Consider the following 24110-nt stretch of genomic DNA (forward strand, 5'->3'; position numbering starts at 1 on the left):
TATAAAACCTTGTCAAGGAAACCCTTAGGTCACAAGTAAGTCAGAAACAACCACAATCCTGCTCAAAATCAGGGATCTTTTGGACAGCCTCCTGGACAGAAAAGCCACATATAAACCAAATAAAATAAATAAAATACAAACAAATAAATAAATTCCTGTTGGTTATTCCCAACTAAGGGAAAAAAACCATTCAATCAATTGCTGAATGAATAGTGAATGAAGTAGGATTCCATCAATTCAGTGGCTCTAATGTAGGCTGCAACTACACTGTAGAAGTAGCGTTGTTTGAGACCACTTTAACTGCCATGGCTCTATCCTACAGAATCCTGAGATTAGTAGTTCTATGAGGCACCAGCACTCTTTTGCAAAGAAGGCTGAAGTAAAACTACAAATCCCAGCACTCCACAGAATGGAACTACAGGACTTAAAAACTGGTGTCACACTGGATTATTTCTACAATGTAGAATAGAGGATGATAAAAAGGAACCAGCATAGTGGTTTGGCCATTGGATAACTTTGTAGACTGGGGTTCTCATCCCACCTTGGTCATGGAAACCCACTGGCTCACACTCTCTCAGCCGCAAGAGATGGCAAGGACAAGCCTCCTCTAAAGAAAATGACCAAGAAAACCCCACTATAGGGTTGCCACATAGGTCAGAAAGGACTTGAAGGCACACAACTACAGTAACAACAACCCTTTACAGATCCCCCTTGGACGTAGTGGGGCAGAGTCTGCCCCCATATATATGTGTGTGTGTGTGTATACAAACACACCCACACAAAAATACACACACACACACATATATATACCCACCCACTATTTACACCCACACATTTATACCCACCCACACATATACACATCCACACATGCATACACACACACATACACACACTCACACACATTTATGCACCCACACATCTCTTTATATATAACTCTCTCCAAGGAAATCCCATGAAACCCACTGGGAGACCTTGGGAAAATCACATTCTCTCAGCCTCAGAGGGAGACACTGGCAAATCTTCTTTGGAGAAACTCACCAAAAAACTTTGTGCCAGGGTTGGAAATAGACTGAAGGTGTACAGCAGCAGCAGCAACAACAACAATAACCTCCTCACCACTAACAGAGAGCTGGAGGGGGAGGAGAGTGGAGGCACACAACTACATAACAACAACAAGCCTTTACAGCTCCCCCTTAGACTTAGTGTGCAGAGTCTGCCCCATATATACATACACACACACACACACACACATCCACACCTACTCACTCATATATACACTCACACATTCATGCCCACCCACACATATATACACAGAAACACACATGCATACATCCACACCCATATATATATATATATATATATATGTCTCCCACACATACACATATATACACCAACACATCTATTTATATATAACACACTCTCTCTCTCTCACACACACACACACACATGCACACCCACCCACAGATATATACATATAGATATAAATTGGAAATGACTTGCAGGCATACAACAACAAGCATTTTAAAAGCACAGAAGATACAGAGAGGCAGCATGGTTCAGTGGTTTGAGTTGTGTGCTTGGAGACCAGATTTTGAAGCCCTGCTCATCCATGGAAACCCACTTGGTGCTCTTGGACAAGCCACACTCTCTCAGCCTCAGGAAGAATCATGATAAACCTACTCTGAAAAACTTTGCAAAGGAACCTCCATGATAGATTCACCTTAAAGATGCCATTGTCCGAAATGACTTGAAGGCACACAACAACAACAACTCTGTCTGCCCCCGAAAGTTTGAGTCCCCACTTGGCCATGGAAACCCACTGGGTTCCCTCTTTGGAAAATCGCACTCTCTTGGCCTCAGGAGAAGACAATGGCAAAGGCAAAAAAATCCCCTCTGAGGCCCAAAACATAAAGCAGAAATAATCCAGTTTGAGCCTGCTTTAACTGCCCTGGCTCAATGCTAGGGAATTCTGGGAACTGTAGTTTCGTGAAACATTTAGCCTCTGTCAGAGAGCTCTGGCGCCACAATAAACTACAATTCCCAGGATTCCTTAGCACTTAGCTAAGGCAGTTAAAGCGGCCTCAAAGTGGATTATTTCTGCAAAATGTGTTTTGGGCCTGAAAGCCCCATGATAGTTTTGCCTCAAGGTCTCCATAAGTTGGAAATGGAGGCACACATCAACAACAACAACAACAACAACAACCACGTGGCTGCCTCCTCTCTCCTACTCTTACACAAAGGAGGGGAAGCGGGGGGGGGGAAAGAAAAGTGGGGCCAGAGTTTTGTGTGTGTGAGACAGAGAGAGAGAAGGAGAGAGTTGGAAGCAAACTCTGGGGAGAGAAGGGTAGAGGCGGCTGGAGGAAGAGGAAAGCAGAAAAAACCAGAGGAGAAAGAGGACAAGGAAGGAAGGGGAGGGCAGGGGTTTCCCTTCCTTCTTTCTCCTCCGTTTTTTCCCTGCCTTCCTCCTCTTCCTCCCGCTGCCCCCGTTGCTCTACTGGGCTGGCCCCGGAATTTGCCTCTCTCTCTCACTCACACACACAAGCTAGCCATAGGCGGGGGTCCATTTTCTTCTTCAGTGGGAGGCCACGCTGGCTCTTTCCCTTCCCCTTGGCTGGGCCTCTGCTGCCCGGGCTGCATCCCGTCTTCCTCGTCCAGGTACTTGCTCTCGGGAGGAGCAGCCGAGGAAGACGAAGAAGGGGAGGAGGAGTTCCTGGAGGCTGAACGCCGCGGCTGGACCCTCACGCCACCGCCATCTCCCTCATCCCCACTCTGCCCAGGCGGAGGCGCCCCCCTCCCAGCAGCACCCCGCGGCGGCAGGCGGCGGCAGGACCCGGCTGGGGCCGGTCCCAAGGCCTCGGCGGGCCACATGTGGCCCGCGGGCCGTAGGTTGCCTACCCCTGCTTTAGTGTGAGCCAAAACCATTATGCCTGCCAGAATTTTGTAGGTTCTTTGGCATTGTTTTCCTTTGCTCCATCATTTAGATCCTTTGTTGCCTTTCCTTACATTTTACCCTTGACTTATCCAAGGGTCATATCAAAATCATAATTTTGCTCCCAAAACATGCCCTCGACTTATACATGAGATCGACTTATAGTCAGGTATATATGGTATGTGTTATTTACACCTTATACACATAGCCTGAAGGCAACTGTATACAAAATATTTTAAATAATTTTGCACGAGACAAAATTTGTGTACATTGAACAATCAGAAAGCAAAAGGGTCACTATCTCAGCCACCCATGTAAGAAATTCTGGAATATTTTGGAATTCCAGATAAGGGATACTCAACCTGTATAAACCAAGTTAAAGTGTAAATTTGCACAAGCTCATCCCTTGCAGAGTTTAAATGTTACTTTTGTGGACTACAGCTCTCAGAATCACCTATCCACTGGCCATGTTTCTTGTGAGGTTCGGAAATTTGCCTTTCAAAAAAAAACATTTTCCAAGCTCTGATGTCCTCTTTCTTTCTCTCTCTCTCTCCTCAAATCACATCTTCTATTGTAACCTTCATTGTCAAAATGTACAATATAGTAATGGAGAGATAACTACTTCCCTTCCTCATGTCAGTTCATACCTATGTTGCTTTGTAATTCATCATAAATATTAATAACACTGTTGAAAAACTATATATTGGACTTTGTTGTATTTTGCTGCATGGCCATGGCTACCCGTAAATGTTTTTTCTGGATTTCAACATACATAATTTAGCCACAACAGGGGAACCTTAAAACAAGAAGGAGCCAGAGGTCTGGGACTACCTCCAACAATGGTAAAATCCCTTCACTGGACTACAACTGGCAAACTTTACCTATCTGTGTGGATGTGCCTTCAAGTTGCTCATTAACTTATGGTGACCCCCATGAATTTCATATGGTGTTCTTAGCAAAGGTGGTTTTACAGTTCCTTTCTCTGAAATATAGCTTACAGCACCTGGTATTGGTTAGCTGCCTCCCATCCAATTACTAACCATCACTCATCCTGCTTAGTGTCCAAGATCAAACTGGACCTGGTGCCTTGGGAATTTAGGTTGCTTATACAGCACCTAAAAGTTTTTTCAGATGTAAAAGTACAGAGACTCCTTGATATATTCAATGCTCTCTGCCTAAGAAAGGAGCAGTTATCTTCACATACAACAAAGACAACTGGATCTCAAGGGATGTTATTATGCTGCTGCTAATGGAATTGACATTTTATTACCAGTCTTTTATTCCCTTAGCATCTGACTCAGAATTTAGGCTTGTGACTCTAACATCGGGCCGAACAGACAGGCCACAATAATGCTGGTTTGGGTCACTTTGGAGGTATGCTGTTTCAATGATGCATGCATCCTAAGAGGCCGGAAGTAGGGTTGCCATAAATGAGGAGCTCCGAACCGGGACAAATGTAGGACAAGGCTTAAAAATGTAGGACCATTTTTTTTAAAGGTCCTACATTTTAAAACCTTGTCCTCCTCCTCCTTCCTGGCTTGGGAGGAAGCCTCGGCCTCCTCTCAGGCCGGGAAGGATGCAAGGGCTGCTCCTCATCGCGGCGATCACCGCGGTGGGAAGCAGCCTCCTCCCGGCCCCCACTCCCTTTCCCAGCCTCTGTGAAGGCTTGGGCCTCCATAGAGGCCGGGAAGGAGGGAGGAGAGCGCCCGCGATCGCCGCGATCGCCGCGATCGCGGGCGGCCCCCACTCCCTTTCCCGGCCTCTGTGGAGGCTTGGGCCTCCATAGAGGCCAGGAAGGAGGGAGGAGAGCGCCCGCGATCGCCGCGATTGCCGCGATCGTGGGCGGCCCCCACTCCCTTTCCCGGCCTCTGTGGAGGCTTGGGCCTCCATAGGGGCCAGGAAGGAGGGAGGAGAGCGCCCGCGATCGCCGCGATCGCCGGCGGCCCCCACTCCCTTTCCCGGCCTCTGTGGAGGCTTGGGCCTCCATAGGGGCCGGGAAGGAGGGAGGAGAGCGCCCGCGATGGCCGCGAACGCCGCGATCGCGGGCGGCCCCCACTCCCTTTCCCGGCCTCTGTGGAGGCTTGGGCCTCCATAGAGGCCGGGAAGGAGGGAGGAGAGCACCCGCGATCGCGGCGATCGCGGGCGGCCCCCACTCCCTTTCCCAGCCTCTGTGGAGGCCCAAGCCTCCACAGAGGCCAGGAAGGAGGGCCAGGGCCGCCTGTCATCGCGGCGATCGCCGCGGTGGCAAACGGCCTCCCCCTCCTTCCTGGCCTGGGAGGAAGCCTCGGCCTGCTCCCAGGCCGGGAAGGAGGCGGAGGCCGCCCCTCATCGCGGTGATCGCCGCGGTGGGAAGCGGCCTCCTCCTCCTCCTCCTCCCTGGCCTCGCTGGGGCCCGGGAGGGAGCGTCTCCGCGGCTGGAGCTCCAACCGCGGAGAGCCCTCCCAGGCCTCAGCAAGGCCTTGGAGCCGCCGCGGCGGCTGAGGTGGCCGGGGCCGTCCCGGTTTGGGCGCCAAACCGGACCAGGAAGGCACCGCACAAACCGGGATTGTCCCGCCCCCCAGCGGGATATGGCAACCCTAGCCGGAAGCCATGCCAAAGCCATGCTCCAGTCCTATGGTCTGGAGTGCAGCTTTGGCACAGCTTCTGGCCTGCTAAGATGTGTATGTCATTTAAACAGCATACCCTCAAAGTGAACTGAAGCAGCTTTATTTTAGCCTGTCTGTTCGGGCCCATCATTACCTTTTTTCTCCTTTATGATTTTTAGCATCTTTGCCTGACAAAGACATCAGTGAAACTGTGAAAGCTGGTATAATGTATTTTATGCTGTGGAGTTGGCCCAGTAGAGGTATCACAAATTCTGTTGTATATATTGGCTATGATCCAATGGGATTCCCAGTTATTCCCTTTCCTCTTACAACCTCTTTCAAATCCTACTCCATGGAGCTGGAAATCCTGTACTACAGGTTTTGGGGCAATACAGAGACTGCAGCATAGAGGGGAGGGGAAGAATTCCCCATTGTACAAACAGACAGCTGCTAGTTTTACACTGGAGTTTAGTCAATCATATCCTGGACAAACCTCTGATATTTTTGCATGGTAGTGTTCACATCTTGGGAAAAAATATCGTTTTTTACTACAATTCTCAAAAATCTCCCAACTAGGATAGCTAGAGTATGTAGAAGGTGGTCCTTGCACACTCTCTGGGGTAACATACCAATTATTATTGTTGTTGTTGTTGTTGTTGTTATTATTATTATTAATGGTATGTATACCCCGTCCTTCAGCCCTAATGGCTATCAGAGTGGCTTACAATTATTATTTTTAATTAGACAGTTCCCAGCCCTCAGGCTTACAATCTAAGACATGACACAAAAGGACAAGGGAATGGTGGTGGGAAAGGGGATGAGGTCCAGTGGTTCTTCTCTCCCTCTGAGGCCTAGACCAAGGCAGATGGACTGGAGGGAGGGAGCTTCTTCTTCAGGCTAGCCCTGGTGGAGCTGGGCCTGCCCGGTCACTCCCTCACAGGCCGAAGGATGACAGTTATCATGGAGGGAGGGCTCTCTTCCTTCAGGCTGGCCCTGATGGAGCTGGGCCTGCCTGGTCACTCGCTCGCAGGCCGGAAGATGACAGTTATGGAGGGAGGAGTCTCTTCCTTCAGGCTAGCCTTGGGTTGGGATAATTGCTAATGACCAATTTACACTTCATTAGTACTAATTATTATTATTATTAGAGTTGTCCTGAGGAGAATCTATTGTTGGAGGAGGTTTCTTCTCAGAATGACTCAGGCCTTTCTGTAGGACTTTGTCCCAGGGATCCTGGGAATCTAGTTCTTCAGTGCCACTACACAAAGGCTGTGGAGAAGCTAGAAGATTTTCAGGAGGCAGCTGTTTGTGATCCAAGTGGATTACCACTTTATCACTCAATACCTGAAATTTAACAGATTTCTTGGTTTTATTATTTGTCGAGTTGGTCAGTTTTGGGGGATTTCTTTTGTTATGCTTTGATGCTGCTCTTCTTTCTGGTCGTGATTTCATAGCTAATCCCCCCTCTGCTCCCATATTGGCTGGGGACTTCTGGGAATTTTAGTCCAAAAGAGTTAACTTTTCCCAAACTCTGGTTACACTTCAGGTGAATATTGTACTTCCTTGGTTTAAAAACATAACGAATAAATGTGCCATCCTCACCTTCTTGACGGAAGAGATACTCAGCTATTTTCAATAGATCAATAGAACACATGAGAAAACAAATGACTACTTGTACCACAAACTGATTCTATGGAGAAGTCTGGCTGGGAAGAATAAGTCAGTCCTTTGCAGAAAGGCTGCTGCCTGGTAGATATTTTGACCCCCTGCTATTAATAAGGCTCTATACTAGATGGAATATTTTTAACTCTCGAGCCTTGCCAAGACACACAGAATACTTGCAAGCATAGCCTGTATTAGACGAAGCAGGCACAGCAGTGTACTTAATCTGTTGGGGACAGGTGTTGCCAGCTGAAGGAAAGATATTCATCTTTTTAGACGTCAAGGCAAGAAACCCTGAGCTCAACTGTTCCCAGAGCCAAGCTCCCTTAAATACTTAAAGATTGTTTTACTGATCTCCTGAGGATGAGGGATTTAGGATGAGAGATCGCCTTGTTTAGATGAGAAGGGAAGCCAAAACAGATTAAAAATCCTTTTTTAATTAGTTTTTTTTAATGAAACTATCAAAGATCTGAAAGTTGAAAGTGAGGGTAAGTTCTCTGAGGCAGGGGCCTAGTTTAAAAATAACAGTAACAATATCAGAAGGAAGTAGAAGAGAGTTTCTTCTTCTGCTTTCTTCCTGCAGTCCACCCTGATTTGAACAGTGTGACAGGATTATCAATGTTAGAACTGGAGCAAATGCTCTGGTTCATCAATCAATCACTTTATTTTTATCCAGCTTCCCCACCACCCACCCAAAAGTTGACTTAGAAAATAAAAAGAGATACAAGTGAAAACACATATAGCTAAAAGCACAGAGAAAGCTAAAATTGAAATACTTATGAAATGGTCTGTATAAATAAATTTTTTACTATATCATTGCATTTAAGGGACTTGAGCATCCATGGATTTTGGTCCCCACAGAGGTTCCTAGAACCAAACCCAGCAGATACCAATGGCCTACTGTATATCAAAAACATCACATTACTGAAACAGAAAGCCCAGCATAAAAAATCAGCCTGTTCCCAAATGCCAGCTGGAATGAAAAAAAAAATCTTCACTTAATGGCAGAAAGATAGTCAAGTCTTCATTTGATGCAGGGATGATAGCCACTCCAGGGTATCAGCTGCTGGAAACTCCAGGCCATTCATAGTGCCAAAATAATTTGCCTAACATTTGATATAATGCACCTTGTTCTGTCTCAGGCAGCAAAAATGTTTTAGGTCAGCTTTGTGAGGCAAGTACAGTGGTCCCTTGCCTTACGCAGGGATCTGTTCCGGACCCCACCGTGTAAGGCAAGTTCCGCCTATGCTCGAGCCCCATTGAAAATAATGTGCTGTGGCGTGGGCACCACGAGTGCGCGCAGCTTTCAGGAAATGGCACAGGGCTTTCAGCGTAAGGGGATGTTCCCATTAGGTGAAACCCCGCGTTCTGAATCGAATCCAAGGAGTGGCGTTCCTATTAGGATCCGATTTAAACCTAGAACGGTTCTAGAGCAACCCGCAATCGTCCCCACTACAAATCGAATCGTAGAGCGGGATAAAAATTTAAATCGAGTTTTCCTCATTTAATGCGTGTTAAAAAAACACTAGGGTCCGACCTACGTTTTTCCCTTGATTCGAGTTAGGAACCGGAGCATTTAAATAGGAACGACAACCTTTGAAATCGGGTTAGATGGATGGGAGGAGCCGAGTGCGATGGGGCTGGCCTTGGGGGAGTTGCCCTTTCTATCCCCATCCGTCATGGCTGTCGCCATTTTTGCTTCCCTCACCCCTTTGTCCGCTGTGGTCTTTCAATAAGAGATAAGGATTATTTTTATTTTTTATTTTAATGGTTTACAGGCGCTTAATCTCTTCAGCGCTTTAAGCGCCTGAAGTCCCGGCTGCTCAAGCGCCTGCATCTGCCGGTGGATTGCAACCTCCCCTCTGTGTGGGGAGAGCCCATTTCTAACGGAGGAGAAGCAGGAAGGGAAGGCTCTTCTCGAAGAGGCATTCCCTGCCCGCTTGGGCTCTGATCTCGTCCAGACAGGGAAGGGAAGGCTCCTCGCGAGGAGGCATCTGATCTCGCCCAGGCAAGGAAGGGCTCTGATCAATGGGGGGAGGGGGGGATAGAGCCTTTCTCCCTCCATTTCTCAAATGGAATCTGCCTTCTCCTCCAACCCTGGAAAGAGAATCTTTGGGAAGAGTGCTCCCTCCTTGCTTTTCCAGCAGCCTCCTTCATTGATCTCTGGGCTCTCTGAAGGGATTCTCCCTGGCTGTCTTGGGAGACATGAAGAGGGGATGCTGTCATGGAAAACCTATCCCATAGTTCCTCTGGAAAGAGCTTGGGTTTCCTAAATTCGCTTTGCCAGAAGCCTCCCCCATTGATCTCTGTGCTCTCTGAAGGGATTCTCCCTGGCTGTCTTGGGAGACATGAAGAGGGGATGCTGTCATGCAAAACCTATCCCATAGTTCCTCTGGAAAGAGCTTGGGTTTCCTAAATTCGCTTTCCTAAATTCGCTAAATTCACAAACAGTCAATGAAATGGAAACGATGCCAAAAGATAAATCGCTTCCAAATATTCCGGATTAACGTTACGTCATTCTGACATACTATTGATTGACAGCTCCAAATAAGGTATGGAGGAGAAGAATCGCTTTATTTAAACACCGATTTCATGCCAAGTAGGAACGCTTGCAGGTAAAAACTTCGATTTAAAAAACCAGATGGGAACGAAGAATAAAAGCGATTCGGAACGCGGGATAAGACCAGGGTTATTTTGAATCGGATCTATTAAAAACGTTATATTTTAAATCGTTTCAAATCTTAAGTGGGAACATCCCCTAAGTTGAAAGCTGCATAAAAGGCGCCCGCGTATAAACTCAGTGGCATCATGGAGCTAGGATGTCCACCTGGCACTTTATAGGCCCCATGAAATAAGCACCAGATAGATCACCTGGCTAGGACACCATATTAGTAAATGGATTTTACTCCTGTGCTTTTAGAAAATCTCATTGCCACAGGAAAAGAGACAAACACAATTAGCAGTTAGGATACCAGAAAGAGTTCTTCTAAAAGACTCTGAATGGAAAATAATAGTTCTCAGAAAGCTAGAGTGGCTGGCCTGAGGTACCTTGAAGCAAATGGCCATGAATCCAGGACAAGTTGGAAGGATTTGCAACCTTACTTTAAAAAGGAAAGAGCCAGGATTCCTGCCAACATCAACGGCAATGAAAGATTAGACCATAGCACCTTCCAGACATGTACTTCCTGGTTGAGTATCCCTGTCTGCAGTACGTCACAGAGACACATTTATAAAGGCTAAGTAACCAGCTCTAAATATTCCAGAGGATTTACTGATAGCCCTGCCTTCCAGCTGCTCCATATCTGATGAAATGAAAGGATTAAAACAACAACAACAGAGTCCTTCCTCTAACATTCATGAAGCAATTGCCTTGACTCAGGTGACGGGCACATAACTGTGGAGAGGAATGCCAAAAGTGTCACTTTATTTGCTCTTGGTTTTACATTTCACTCACCCTTTAAATCAAGATTATGGAGACTTCCTGTCCTTCTCAGCAGGTCACTATCGTCAGATTTCATACCATTTTAAAAATTATATCCAACAATGTAAAGCTTTTAAACAAAAAAAATGCCTTTATTGGTGCTTTCATTGGCACTTCTGTTTTTTAAAAACTAGAATAAATGAAGAGTGCCTAACAAATAATGTGACATAACTCTCAGGCATCTATAGGAACCTCAGTATCACATTTTTTGGCCTTTGTGCACAAGCATCTAAGCCAGTGATGGACAAGGGGCAGACCCAGATCTACTTGTAGAACAATGGATGATTTGCCCTAGATCAACAACAATTGCTGAGTCCCAGTTTTTTAGTGTCAGGTTAAAGATGATCCTTCTCAGGTTGCCCAAACTGCCCTAAATTATGGTACTGTAATGAAGAACATTTAGGGTGATCAGGAGTGGATTTCTGTGCAGATATACTCCAAGATCCATCTATAAGAATGGGTAAGACTGATGATCCTGCAAGTCTGAAGCTTGACCAATCCTGAACTAGGATGTTGCCACAGTATGGGAAACTCTGGTGGCAGGTGGCATTGTGTCAATTGGGCCATGAATACATCATGGGTTTCATTCTGAACTTTAAGGAGGTAATCTAAGATGTTGAATCCTATCTTCAAAATAGATTCAACACCTCAGATAATTCTTTTAAAGTTCAAAGTAAAACCACAGTGGCTTTACCACTAGCTATCTCAGATGGGACCCCAAAGCTTTTACACATCTTCTTCACTCTGCTGATTAACCAATTAAAAATTCAATGAACTCATTCAACCAAAAAAAGGTTTCACACAACAAAAAAATCACTAGCTGTTTGGATTCCTCTCTCAAAATCTGTCAGGACAGACTGGATTCTTCATGCACCATAACAGTGAAAACATGTCCCTCTTGTGGCATGTTAGGGACCATTCAAGACCATGTGAAATGCTCAAGTTGATCAGATGCTAGTCCAGCTACTGGTCCTATCCTTGCCTTGAACAAACAAAAGGTAGATGATGGAATGTAGTCAACTAGCTCCACTAGGGTCTTGCAATGCCTGCTTCTTTTTATAGGGTTGTTGTACAAGTTGTATGCCTTCAAGTTATTTCTCACTTATGGTGACGCTAAAATAAACCTATTATGGTGTTTTCTTGGCAGAATTTGTTCAGAGTGGGTTTAGCCTTCTTCTGAGGCTAAAGAGCATGTGACTTGCCCAAGGTTTATATGGCTGAGCAGGGATTTGAACCCTGATCTCCCAATGTCCTAGTCCTACATTCAAAATCACTAAACCACACTGGCTCCCCAAAATCAATCTGATGTGATTCAAACTAGCTGTCTTCTGATTTGGGGTCAGATGTGCTACTAGGGTACTATACATAGGATAGATTCTAAGAAGGATGTTCAAAAATCACTACTGAATGGTTCTTAATAGGGCTTGGAGGGATAGATATTACACACAATCCTTTATAAATCTGTATCATTGGCAGTAGGGAATAGCTATCTTATTGGTAGCTTATGTCTACCAGGTTTAGCTGCTTCATCTATCCCCACAGTACTGTACTTCAAGCAAATAATTTGGAAACTAACATCCCAAGACAATTTGTACACACCTTGTTGCTTCCTGGGGAGCCTTCTATTGCACCAAAACTCCTCTGCCCAGATGGAGGCACTTGGTAAACATCATGCCCCTGAAAAACATGGCCTGTGGGTACCTGGTAGATTCCCTGATTCAGATAGGAAGGTGGCACTTGGTAGACAGGATCTCGAGGTGAAGAATGTGCATTTGGCACCTGGTAGACCTTTTGCTGGTTAAAGTGTTGATGTACTGGTCCTGAATTTGACAGGTCTTGGCTGGGTGGACTCTCTGGTACAGGGCCTATCAGAAGTTTCACACGGTTGCCAGGAACAATACCTTGCCGTCCATGTAAGGAACACAGCCACCATCCTTCCAGTCCTTCAGTGTTCTGTTCTATCACTGTCAAAATGTCACCTTTGCGGAAGGCCAGCTCTTCTGCACATTCTGGGACATTATCATAGAGGGCTCTTGCCATAAGATTCTGCAGAGAAAACAAAGAGTGGGGAAGAACTCAGCAAGGTATTTTTAAGTAAGAGTTGTGTATCCAAATAGACAATGACCCCTAGCTTTTGGATACCCTGATTAAATACAGTTTAATCAGTGAGGCCCATGATTCCTACTCCTGCAAACCAAGATGTGGCATCAGTCAAACAGCAGTGGTCTCAGACACAGCCACACATCTGAAGAAAGAAGTTTTAACTTCTTATATTGCATATCACTACACCACCACTACCACCACCAATCTCTTTTACAAAGCACAGAGACAGTAGTAGAGAGTAGGAAAAATCACATTAATCTGACACCTAAAGCAATTCCTTTATGTTGCTGAATAGGAATAATTCCTATAAAGAAAGAAACACAATCCATTTCCTTATGATTGTCAGGTTTTAAAGATTCCTGTCATGAAACAAATGCTTCTGGTCAACACATAAGGTAGAAGAAAGCGATAGTTTCCAACTACATTTGTTGGAAACTCAGAATCTGAATTTGCTGAGTTACTATCTCCGTTTTACACATAACTTAAAAATTTATTCAGAAAGACATTCCTGCAGTGTTTTCTAGAAAGCAATGGTATTTTAACATCTGAAAGGTATCACAGGCTGAAAATGTTCTATTTTCCACATGGCAAAATGTCTACAAATACTGTACAAATATTTGTAAAATACTCTTAAATGTTGTTGCACTACAAATCCCAGCAGCTCTAACCAGCATAGCCAATGATGATGAATGTTGGGAGTTGAAGTCCAATAACATTCAGAGGATCACATGATTTCTGCTCAGGTTTAATCAATGCAAAAAAATATTATGAATTTCCAAACAAAGAAATGAACAAAGGATTAAAACTTGATCGAAACAAAGGATGGGAAAGGAATGCAGCTGGGATTCAAATGAGTTTGCTAATATGCAACCAGTTTTTCACATCCCTTCTTTTAAGTGCAACATCTAGTAGTTTCTTCAGGAATTCATCTTTCATCAACATAAAAAAGAAAGCAGGTATCTAACCCTTTTGGATGTAGAAAACATGTTTAAAACATGTGAACGGTCGTCTGTTAAGGATCTGAGCGGAGTTTCCAGTGATCACACAGTTGGTTTTTCATTGCTCTCAATTGTGCACGCTCTCTCCCCCAGTTGCTGTCCACTTGCCATTGTCCTCCACCACACATCTTGGCCCTCACTTTTGAAAAGCATCCATCCAAATAACTGCAAAGACACAATTCAAATACAGCTATCAGAATCAGAATATGATGGACTATATCTGTATCTGGAATCAAATGGAGCAGAACACTAAACTGAAGGTTTTGGTCAACAGCAAAATAAAATGTATCTTTTAATTCAAATGCACCATTCAGATTGCTTCCTAAAAACTGACTATGTTCACATGTCACAAGCCATGGTGCATCCTGTGGACATCATCTCTAAAGCTGCCTCTACTGACAAGCCATGGTTCATTAACCATGCAGAGTCTCAACCCATGCTTTGTTGTTGGCTTATGATCTTTGCCTTGTTTAAACCAAACTGAATCTACACTATCTGGCTATGTGAGAGAAGAACATTACCATGTCCTTATACCTAGGCATTTCAAGTAATAATTATGTGTCCAAATGGATAAATGCAGCTACAAGGTTGTTTGATCTCAGGGCTCCAGGGTTGACTCAGCCTTCTATCCTTTCGTAGATTGGTAAAGTGAGTACCGAATTTGTTGGGGGAAATTGGCTTACATGTTGTAAACTGCTTAGAGACTGCTTAGTTCAGTATGAAGTGACATAGAAATGTAAATGTTATTGCTAATTCTATTGCTATAGCCAATCCTGGCTTTTGAAACTCAATAGAGACAAAAGGCCACATGCAATTGAATCAATGAACCATCATACCAATCCTCTTTCATTGTCTTCTAAAATTTATTGCAAGGCAAAAAGAAAAACGATTTCCCCATACACACAAACGCTGCAATCCCTGATCAGGGATTTTAACTATTTTTCTAAGATTTGATATGAGTTTAAAGTATTTTTCTTCTCTTCAGTTAAGGTATTTTCTAATGGTGATAAGAAAAATTGCTAGGATACTGAGGTATACAAACATATTTGCAACTTTGTGTTGAATGTCTCCTTTCCCCCATTTTTTTTTTTTTTTTTACATTCAACACAATCTGAATATCAGACTGTACACAGCGGAGAAGCTTCCACTCATAAACCGTTTGAATGGGAGAACAGACAGCCAGTAAAAATGTCCTGTCCCACATGATCAGAGTAACATAAGTTCCAGGGCCCAACTCTGGGTCCATCATAGCAGGGTGGGGAATGTTTGAGTTTCCAGATGTTTTGGACTGGAGCTACAACTCTCACATCCTTTACCATTAGTCATGCTGGTGGGGCTGATGGGAACTGCAGGCCAAACCATATGGCAGGCCAAAGATTCCCCGCCCCTGCATTATAAAGCTCCCTGGCCCTCCACCTTGTTACATAAATGTAACCCATACCTATCTAAAAATATGCTGTCTCTGTTTGCAGACAAAACATGGTTTGCCTCTCTCACACACACTTACTTCTGTTTTCTGTATACCTGACTGTCTAGCAGAAATTGTCTGCCAACTAGGCATTCAGAGGAAAGCAGACACAAGTTGCATAGGCTGTCATTCTTGGAAGCCTTCACAAAGGCCCAGAACACTTCATTTCTTGGCTGGATGAGTTATAGCAAAGCACACTGGCAGCTATTAGCCTGTCTACTCCTGTACTCCAGGAAAATCAGATATAGCTGCAGACAAATGGCAAACTACAAAATTAAATATTGGAAATGCTACAAAATGTACAAACTATGGCATATTCAAAAGCAGTCATGCTAATCAAGTTGAAGATTAGCAGCTTCTGTGAATACTTTTAACAACTCACAGTTTATCGCAAACTGATATTACAGTCACAACAGTGGGCCCTTGGTATCCTCTGGATTTGGTTCCAGGGCTTCCTATGGATACCTAAATCTGTGGGTGCTCAAGTCCCATCATATACAATGACACATGAAGTTGCTGCCCCTTTAATAAAATGGCAAAATAAAGATTTGGTTTTCAGATTTTTAAAAAAAAATGTTTTCAAGCTGTGGATGGTTGAATCCACAGATGCAGAATCCATGGATGTGGGGGGCAATTGTATGCAAGAATACATCCCATTAAACTCAATAACTCTTTCTTCTGATAAGGCATGTGTATGCTTGCCCTATGAAGCCAGACTTTGCTAGGAGATTATCAAACCCCAAAATCCTTCCCCCACTAATATAAATAATCTTGACACTGCTTCATTTATTTCAGCCACTCAATGGTTTATCTTCAAAAAGAGGATATTTGTAAAAAACAAACAAACTCATTATTTAAATCTGTATTTTGAAGTGAAAACCTATGCACAGATTCAGAGTTGGAAGGAACCTCAAGGGATATCTAGCCTAAGACCTTGCCAGTGTAAGAATTCATAGCTAAAGCACCCCTGAGAACTGACCATTTAACCTCTGGTTTAAGAACTTCAAATGAAGGCAAGTCCCCTACCTTTGAAGGTGCTCTATACATTTTTCCTAATGTATAACAGGTATCTTCTTTTTAATACTATAATTTCAGTCCATCGATTTGGGTTCTAACTTCTGGAGCAGCAGAAAACAAGCTCATTCCATCTTTCATAAGATAACCCTTCAGATTTTGAAAGATAGCTATCACATCACCTCTCAAGGCTTGTTTTCTCCAGGCTAAACACACCCAAATCTGAGGGAGGTCTTAAGAGGGGTGATGTAAATTCACTGCTACACAGCCCATTCCCAGTGATACTAATTCCTTCAAGCAAGACTAGCACCTCATCTCAACCTGGATGGTGCTGAAGTCACCTCATGAACTATATTTACTGTTCACAGTTTTCCTGTTCTTTCAGTTGAATCTCAACAAACCACAACACGCGGGGGGAACATATACCATCATTTACCTGATCAACTTTCAGTTTGGTAAATTCAGTCAAGAATGATGATGTGAATTGGTCCCAAATCTAGCTTTACATACACAAATCCTTCTATTGACTTTGTTCAGTCATTTACTTTAACTAAGAATAGGACTGTGATTTTTTTAAATTGTTCTTTATTAAGTTTTATTCCATCGTTACATCAATATCCAAATTTCACACATTGAACATAATGATAAAAAACTTACCAACATCAGCTATTATACTTTGTTAATATCAGAACAGGGTAATACATAATTCTTTAGCTAATTGTTTCCCTCTTATTACAATCATTTCCAACTCTCAACAAAAACTAACATCAAGATTTTAATCTCTTGCTGGATATTTCCTTATCTGGATAACCTTGATAAATCGTATACCAAACTTAATTTTTTAAAATGTAATTTGTAGGTAAAATTACACTACTTTGATAAAGCAGGAGAGCAAGTAAGCTTCAGAGAGGGTTCTCAAATGACATAATGGCGGGATACAAACGGTCAGGGGAAGACGTCTTGGAGGTGTATTCTGCTGAATACGGAGCCTCCAGACTGCCCGCCCTGGGGGCGTGGCTCAGGAGATGGGGCTTCCACATGGGGGGCAGTGAAGACGCCTCACCTGGGGCCGTTTCTGACCCACAGTTTCCAAACCGCCACCTCGGAAGACGCTGCAAAGAGAGAGGCAGCTTCCTCACGGGTGGCCAAAAACGGGGCTTTTTTTTTTCCTTTGCCGGCTGGCGGATGCGCAGCTGCAGCGCTAAGCAGCGGCGGCAGAAAGCCTATGGGCACATTTAAAGTGCCCAAGCCCCTTTAAAACTTTTTCCCCCGCTCTGCCCAAGAACAATGGTGGTCTCCTGCCAGCTGGTGATCAGCTGGTGTTGGCATCCTTGTCCACTTGCACTTTGCCAGTGTCACCAGCATCATGGATGCCTCCTCTCCTTTGGTCCCCGCGCTCCTGCTAAATCTGCAATGCACAGCCACAGCTGTCGCCGCTGCCACCGCTGTCCCCCTGCCATCCCCCATCACCTCCCTTGTACATATGTAAATATTTACAGTTTTAGCGGTTTTTATTGTTAGGTGAAAATGGCACAGGAATGTGTGTAGGGGCTCACTTTAAAGTCCAAACTTTCCAAGCAGCGCATGCGTACATGTTGCTCTAGGGTTAGGGTTAGGGTTAGGGTTACGAGTCTTAAAATGCGCTGCAGCTGTGCTGCAGCTTCCACACCTGCATGGCAGCTGACGCTGCAATTAAAGCCTGACTGCAAACTGCGCATGTTCCAGGACCCCGACTCATTATGCGACGCAGCAGACATGGAGCTTTTAAATGGGCAACTTAAATTAGCGGCGTAGCAATTCTGGCATACCGGTGCAGCAGCTTACAGATGGAGCTGCGCAGCTGCACATCAAACGGAAAAGAAGCGGAGAAAAGCAGCACCTTTTTAATGCCGCTTCTTCCCGCTTGGGGCGTGCGGGGGGCGTGTTCATGGCGGCATTCAGGTAAGGCCCGTCTGAAGGCTCTACCTTCATGACGTCATGAATACACCCCTTTTTGCCCGTCTGTATCCCGCCAATGCATTTTAAGTAGGGTTTCAACTAATTGAAGAAGTTTTAACTGATTAATTCTCTACCTCTTGACTGATTAAGTAGCTGCATTTAAATACATTTGCATGTTGCAAAACATCATCACAGATGTCTTTCTCAATACAGTATAAAACCTGTATCTGTGGGGGATATGTGCCCAGACTTACCATGGAAATGTAAAATCATGAATAGCAAACCCTACTGAAATAAATGAATTCCAGTGACCAAAGAGTTATGTGGGTGGACTGAGAGATTCCTAGCAAAACCACCTCTCTAGGCATTTCTACACCTCCAGTGAGATTCTATGGTCAACTTCTGCTGGAAGCAACCACAGAATCGAGCTGGAGGAACTAGAAAAATCCCTAGAGTGAATATACTTTTTCGGATGTGTGGAACTGTGGGTACCAGACCTGAGGATACTGGGGTCATACTGTACTTCAAATAGAATTCCCACTAGAAACTTGTTCAGACAATGCCTTCCTTCTTTTCAGAGTTCTGTTCATTGCTCCTGGGACTAGGCTTGCCAAATCCCGCCTGGGGGCGGGACTTTCCCGGTTTGGGGTGGGTCCACACGGTCCTGCCCCGGTTTGCCCCCGCCCCCGGGATTGCCCCTGCCCCCGGGCAGGATATGGCAAGCTGAGGGAGGCTTTCCCTCACCGCTTGGGCTCCACTCCCCGCCGCAATCGCGGTGAGGCCCAGGGCCCAGGCGGCGAAGGAAAGCCTCCCTCGGAGGAGGATTCCCTCGCCGCTTGGGCTCCACTCCCCGCCGCAATTGCGGTGAGGCCCAGGGCCCAGGCGGCAAGGGAACCCCTCCCCTCAGCGAGGCTCCTATTCAAATCTTGGACACAAAAAAAATGTGTCCTACATTTGAAAATTTTGTCCTACATTTTTCCCGGTTTGGAGGTCCGGACGTATGGCAACCCTACCTGGGACAAATCTGCATAAAGCACATCTGTTTCTGTAGTGTACACTTCTGCAAAGATGCCGCATTCAGTACCACATCTAACTACCTTTGACTTCTCCCAACTTTGTGTGCCAGGTCTCCATTTTTATGGTTGGGTGGGCAGAAGGAAGGCATTTAGTTTGAGCAGTCAAGCAGAGATATTCAGATTTCCAGCATTTAATTAGGACAAATGAATTCATTCCAGCAGGAAAGGAATTGGAATGACAAAATGTCAGTAATCATTTTGGGTGCCAGGCACAAGAAATATGAATGCTAATAAAAGGAAATTATCAAGAAATCAAGGGGACTGCACAAGCCCTTGTCTAGAAGTCTAAAACAGGTTTGGCTTCCTGGCCTGATCTCCCAGAGAAAGCAGATTTAGAAATATCACTTGTAGAAATATTAAAGCAGCTCTGAATAAAATAACAAAAATGCACTTTTAAAACATAACAAATAATTTGTTTTAATGACTCAACATATTAATAGATACATGTTTTAAATGAATAATGTATTTATTTTAAAATAAATAAATAAAACATTTATTTAAAAATATTTCTTTCCTTTTTTCAGTTTTGCTGGTGTAATATGTGTGCTGGTTCTTCAACACAATGTCATTCTCTGTTACCCAACATGTACATTCTTTCAACTTTCTGTTTTAGTGCACTGACTGCTACGGACAAATCTTGAGAGCTAATCTCCCTTAGATTAAAGGGAAGGGGGGAAATCATCCCTGAAATGATGCAATGATGTGGGCATGAAGCCATAACACTGATAAAGAGAGGATACATTTGAATTATTTGGTTTTTTCACACACATCCCATTCAGGGCAGAGTGATGGTAGAAATGTTCAGGAGAGATACAAACCAACAGCTTGAAAACAGTAAAGGAGGAAAAGGCCAGCCAGAGTCAGGGTGGGAACATAGGGAGTATCCATCCTGCCTCATAAAAGTAAACAGGGAGGGAATGACGTAGATGGCAAGGCGGTGGTAACTGCATGGCAGCCTTGAAACAAACATACAGTGAGGTGATAACTAATACGCAGAGAGATTATGTACAATGGATTCTTTAAAGGCTAACAGCCTCGGGTGCAAAACACCAGAGAATAGGAGCCTCAGTCTAGATTTCCAACAGACCACAATAATTAATAAGAAAACACAGTTAAGCAAATCCATTCTTCACCAGTCTCTTACTACAGCTGGGGGAGGAAAAACCAGGCATGTAGCCTTGTATATATACTGAGCCATATTCCAGAATGATTAACCTTTTTCTTTATTCACTTGCTGCCACCTACGCTGCCAAAGAGTTTATTATGATAGTTTCCTTGGTAGTTATCACCTTCGCTGTGCAATGGCGAAATGGACACCCCCTTTCCATTATGATCCATTTCAAACTAGCAAAAGGGCCATCACTTCTCCTTGGTAATGTTTAGACAGTGAGAGGAAAAAGGAGAGGTTGGGAAGTGGGTGGGAAGGATCTTAAAACAAAAAGAATGATGTAAGGGACTTACGCAAGCTAGTGTAATTTGCCAAGATTTTTTTTTTAATTAGGCATAAAATTGCCTTTCATACCGTTCATTTCTGCCTACCTAGGTTTTGCTCCAAATAAGTGAAGTGGCAGTGATTATGATTTATTAGTGACACTGTAAATTGTGTGATGTAAATCAGTTTAAGAACTAGGGATGTATCCACACTGTAGAAATCATCCAGTTGGACACCACTTGAACTGCCATGGCTCAATTCTATGGAATTCTGGGACTTGTAGATTTGTGACTTATTTAAGCATCTTTGTCAGAGAGCTTTGGTGTCAGAACAAACTACAAATCCCAGAATTTGATAGCACTGAGCTATGGCAGTTAAAGCGGTGTTTAACTGGATTATTTCTGCAGTGCAGATGCAGCCTAGGATATTTTATTCATTATCCACCTCAACCTACCTCCAACTGGTTATGAGAATGTTGAAAATAGTTTTCCTTCCTTCTTTTATCCTAAATCAGACTGAGAAATAATAACTGTCATAGTTATAGACCAGCCAATATTGGAGAGTGTACAAGATTTTTCATTGGACGGTGCACTCTACACTGTAGAAATAATTCAGTTTGATACCACTTTAAGTGTTGTTGCTCCATCATATTAATCCCCAACATTCTGTAGGATGGAGCCATGGCAGATTAAATGGTAGCAAACTGCATTATTTCTACAGTGCAGATTCACCCTTAGACTGATGTAAACTATTTCAGTGGGCTCTTGATATCTGCTGGGGTTTGGTTCCAGATAACAAATATAACAAAATATGTAGATGCTCAAGTCCCATTAAATACAATGGCATAGTGAAATGGTTTCCCTTGATAAAATGGCAAAATCAAGGTGTGCAATTTGGAATTTATATTTTTGGGGGTAATATTTTCAAGCTGTGGATGCTCGAATCTATGGATAACAAATCCGTGGATACAGAGGGCCGACTGTACTTTCATGTGAGCAATATTCCTTTTCTTATTAATTATAAGTGTTCCGTCTTTACTGCCTGGCCATTAATGTGCCACGAATGACTAGGGAGAACTTGGGAAAGTTACTTTTTAGATTACAATTCCCAGAATCCCCAACCCTCATTTTTAGCAGGCTATTTAACCTTATGGGCCAGTTGCCAGCGTAGATGTCAGTTCTCACACAGGCCAGAAGATGAAAAAGTGCAGTGCCCTACAAGTAATACTAAAAAACATCAAGGAGCAAAACGGGGTCAGGGTACAAATGGAGGGAAGTTCACACTGTGTTATCCCTGTTGACAAAGAAACATCTCTACTCCAAAAGCTGGCAGACAGTTTTGTGACAGATTCTGCTGCCTGCCCTCCCCCCTCAAACCCTCTTCAACCTCCCTCATTTCTCACCCCTGGGATAAAGTGCCTATTGTACTATTGGAGAAAACTAGTGGAGCATTGAGTATTGCAAATCTGCCTGGACAGAACAGGAGCCTCTGTGAGAATTAGAACTGTGGAGATCCCACCAATCAGATAAAAATATGATGGCTTTAGAGTCTGTAGATGAGCATCATTTTCTGATCATATGGAAGTCCATGCTGGTATACTGGTGATCTTTGCAATGTATGAATAAGTGATTCACTTGGGCTGCCTTAGTTAATACTGAATTCAACAATATATAAATAATATAAGTATGAACTGTCTTGTTTGCTACTGACTTCATGTAAGCCACTTTGGAAAACCTTTCAGGTAAAGGGCAAGGCCAGTGATGCTTTAAATAAGCAAAACAAAACAAATGACTATAGAATTAGAAAGAACTGCAACCACTTTCAAAGAAAGATCACCCCTTCTCATATCTGCCATGCTCTGTGTGTTTCTGTAGCCATGTACAAGCCACAGAGCCAAATATTTTAAGAAGTGATCAGTTATATTATTTGCAGCCAGGTACTTGCAGTAGTGGATCCCACAAGCATTTTCTGAAGGCGGGATTTCTTTATAGAACACATTGGCCAAAAATAATGCCAGCAGTGCAAAAACGGTATCGGACACACTGCCAGCTGTTCTACCGCACCCTCTCTATATATGATGTGTTTTTAATGCAAATTCCAAGACCTTGGCAGGAACCATTAGAAGGCTCTGAGTCCTGAATACTCCGCCACTTCATTCTTGTGTGTCTCCAGAGCAAGGACTGCCAAGTTGTCTGGAAGCAAGAGAGTGTGGAAAGATTTTGGCCCATACAGAAGAAATGCCAGGCTCTCAATTCATGGTTCTACTGCACTGTTTTTGATATTCTTATTTCGTTCTATGTTGGAAAATGCAGAAGGTTGTCAATATGGTGTAGTCTACTACAACTTAAACTGCATTCATAATTATAATGTAGTATTTTTAAAAATGGTAATTAAGTGCCTCCCTTCAGGGGAAAGAATTAATGCTTTGCATTTTTTTTCTCCTGGCACAATGACCTAAATTCACTTCCAAAGAATACCAGGTAATGCAAATCATATTATAAAGGTATGGCAGGCACACATCCAACAAGGGAATGAGGTTCAAGAGGATTCATTCTCCTACTCAAGACTGGAGTCCAGGAATGATTCGGACTTTAGGATGATCCTGTTAAAGCATGTTGCTCATAGCCTTCTAATGGCGGGATGAGCAGACTTAAAGCTTGCAAGATCTATGTTGGATTTTTTTAAACCAGTGGATCCAGTGATCCACTCTCTAGATTTGGAGCAAAAGACATACACTTAAAACTCCGTAATTCTGGACTGAGGAATTTGTTTTCAGCACCAGGACAGAACCAATCATATATCCTTTCATATCCTTGCTATCCCAGGCTATCTCTATTTCAGGAGTATAATTAAGAATGGAGGGAGAGTCACTTGCTGCTGATAAATAAATAACTGGGATTCAGCAATCTTTGCCAATGTATTGATGATCAACCAGAGATATACCAGTAGCTTCTGATCTACCTTCTGTCCACTTTCTTATTTTATAGCCAAGCTGTGAAAATGTTTAGGAACAATGAATAGTTTCATACATTCTCCATCTCTGGTGTCAGAAAGTTGTTCTAAAGCAGAGATGAGCAACATACAGGCTTCCAACAGTTGCTAGACTAAAACTCTCATCTGTCTTAGTTAGCATAGCCATGTCGACTGGAGGGATTCTCAAAGTCATAGCCCCAAAAGACATTTTTCAAAGCTTTGAAAAAATACACTCATTAGGTGGCTGAACAGCAACTCCCACTAGTTCTTTCCAGAATAGCAAATGGTGAGGAAAGCTGAGGCCCCATTTTGCCTACATCTGTGCTAAAGTGGGGTTTTGAACTCTTAATAAATATGACAAAGGAAACTCAAGTTCCAGTTTACTTAAAAGATATAAACAGAAGTGGGAACAAGAGATTAGAGCCTGCATTACACTCTAAATGGACTGTGGGAA

General features: G+C 43.6%; 1 protein-coding gene across 2 annotated transcripts in view; it reads right to left on the reverse strand.

Annotated features, from left to right (window-relative positions):
* Window positions 1–24110, reverse strand: part of NEDD9 (neural precursor cell expressed, developmentally down-regulated 9) — an 82966-nt gene that overhangs the window by 38913 nt on the left and 19943 nt on the right. Inside the window, exons 2-3 of one of the 2 annotated variants that reach the window (XM_089516725.1) lie at window positions 13723–13920; window positions 12254–12700 (exon numbers count right to left, since the gene is read on the reverse strand). In XM_089516725.1, coding sequence (XP_089372851.1) covers window positions 12254–12700; window positions 13723–13743 — 468 coding nt within the window. In that variant the 5' untranslated portion in view covers window positions 13744–13920. The remainder of the gene's footprint in view (window positions 1–12253; window positions 12701–13722; window positions 13921–24110) is intronic. The other variant, XM_089516726.1, reaches the window with a different exon arrangement.

This window comes from Sceloporus occidentalis, unplaced genomic scaffold, assembly GCF_023333645.1.
Source record: "Sceloporus occidentalis isolate IW3139 unplaced genomic scaffold, rSceOcc1.0.p SCAF_3, whole genome shotgun sequence".
Taxonomy (NCBI): Eukaryota; Metazoa; Chordata; class Lepidosauria; order Squamata; family Phrynosomatidae; genus Sceloporus; species Sceloporus occidentalis.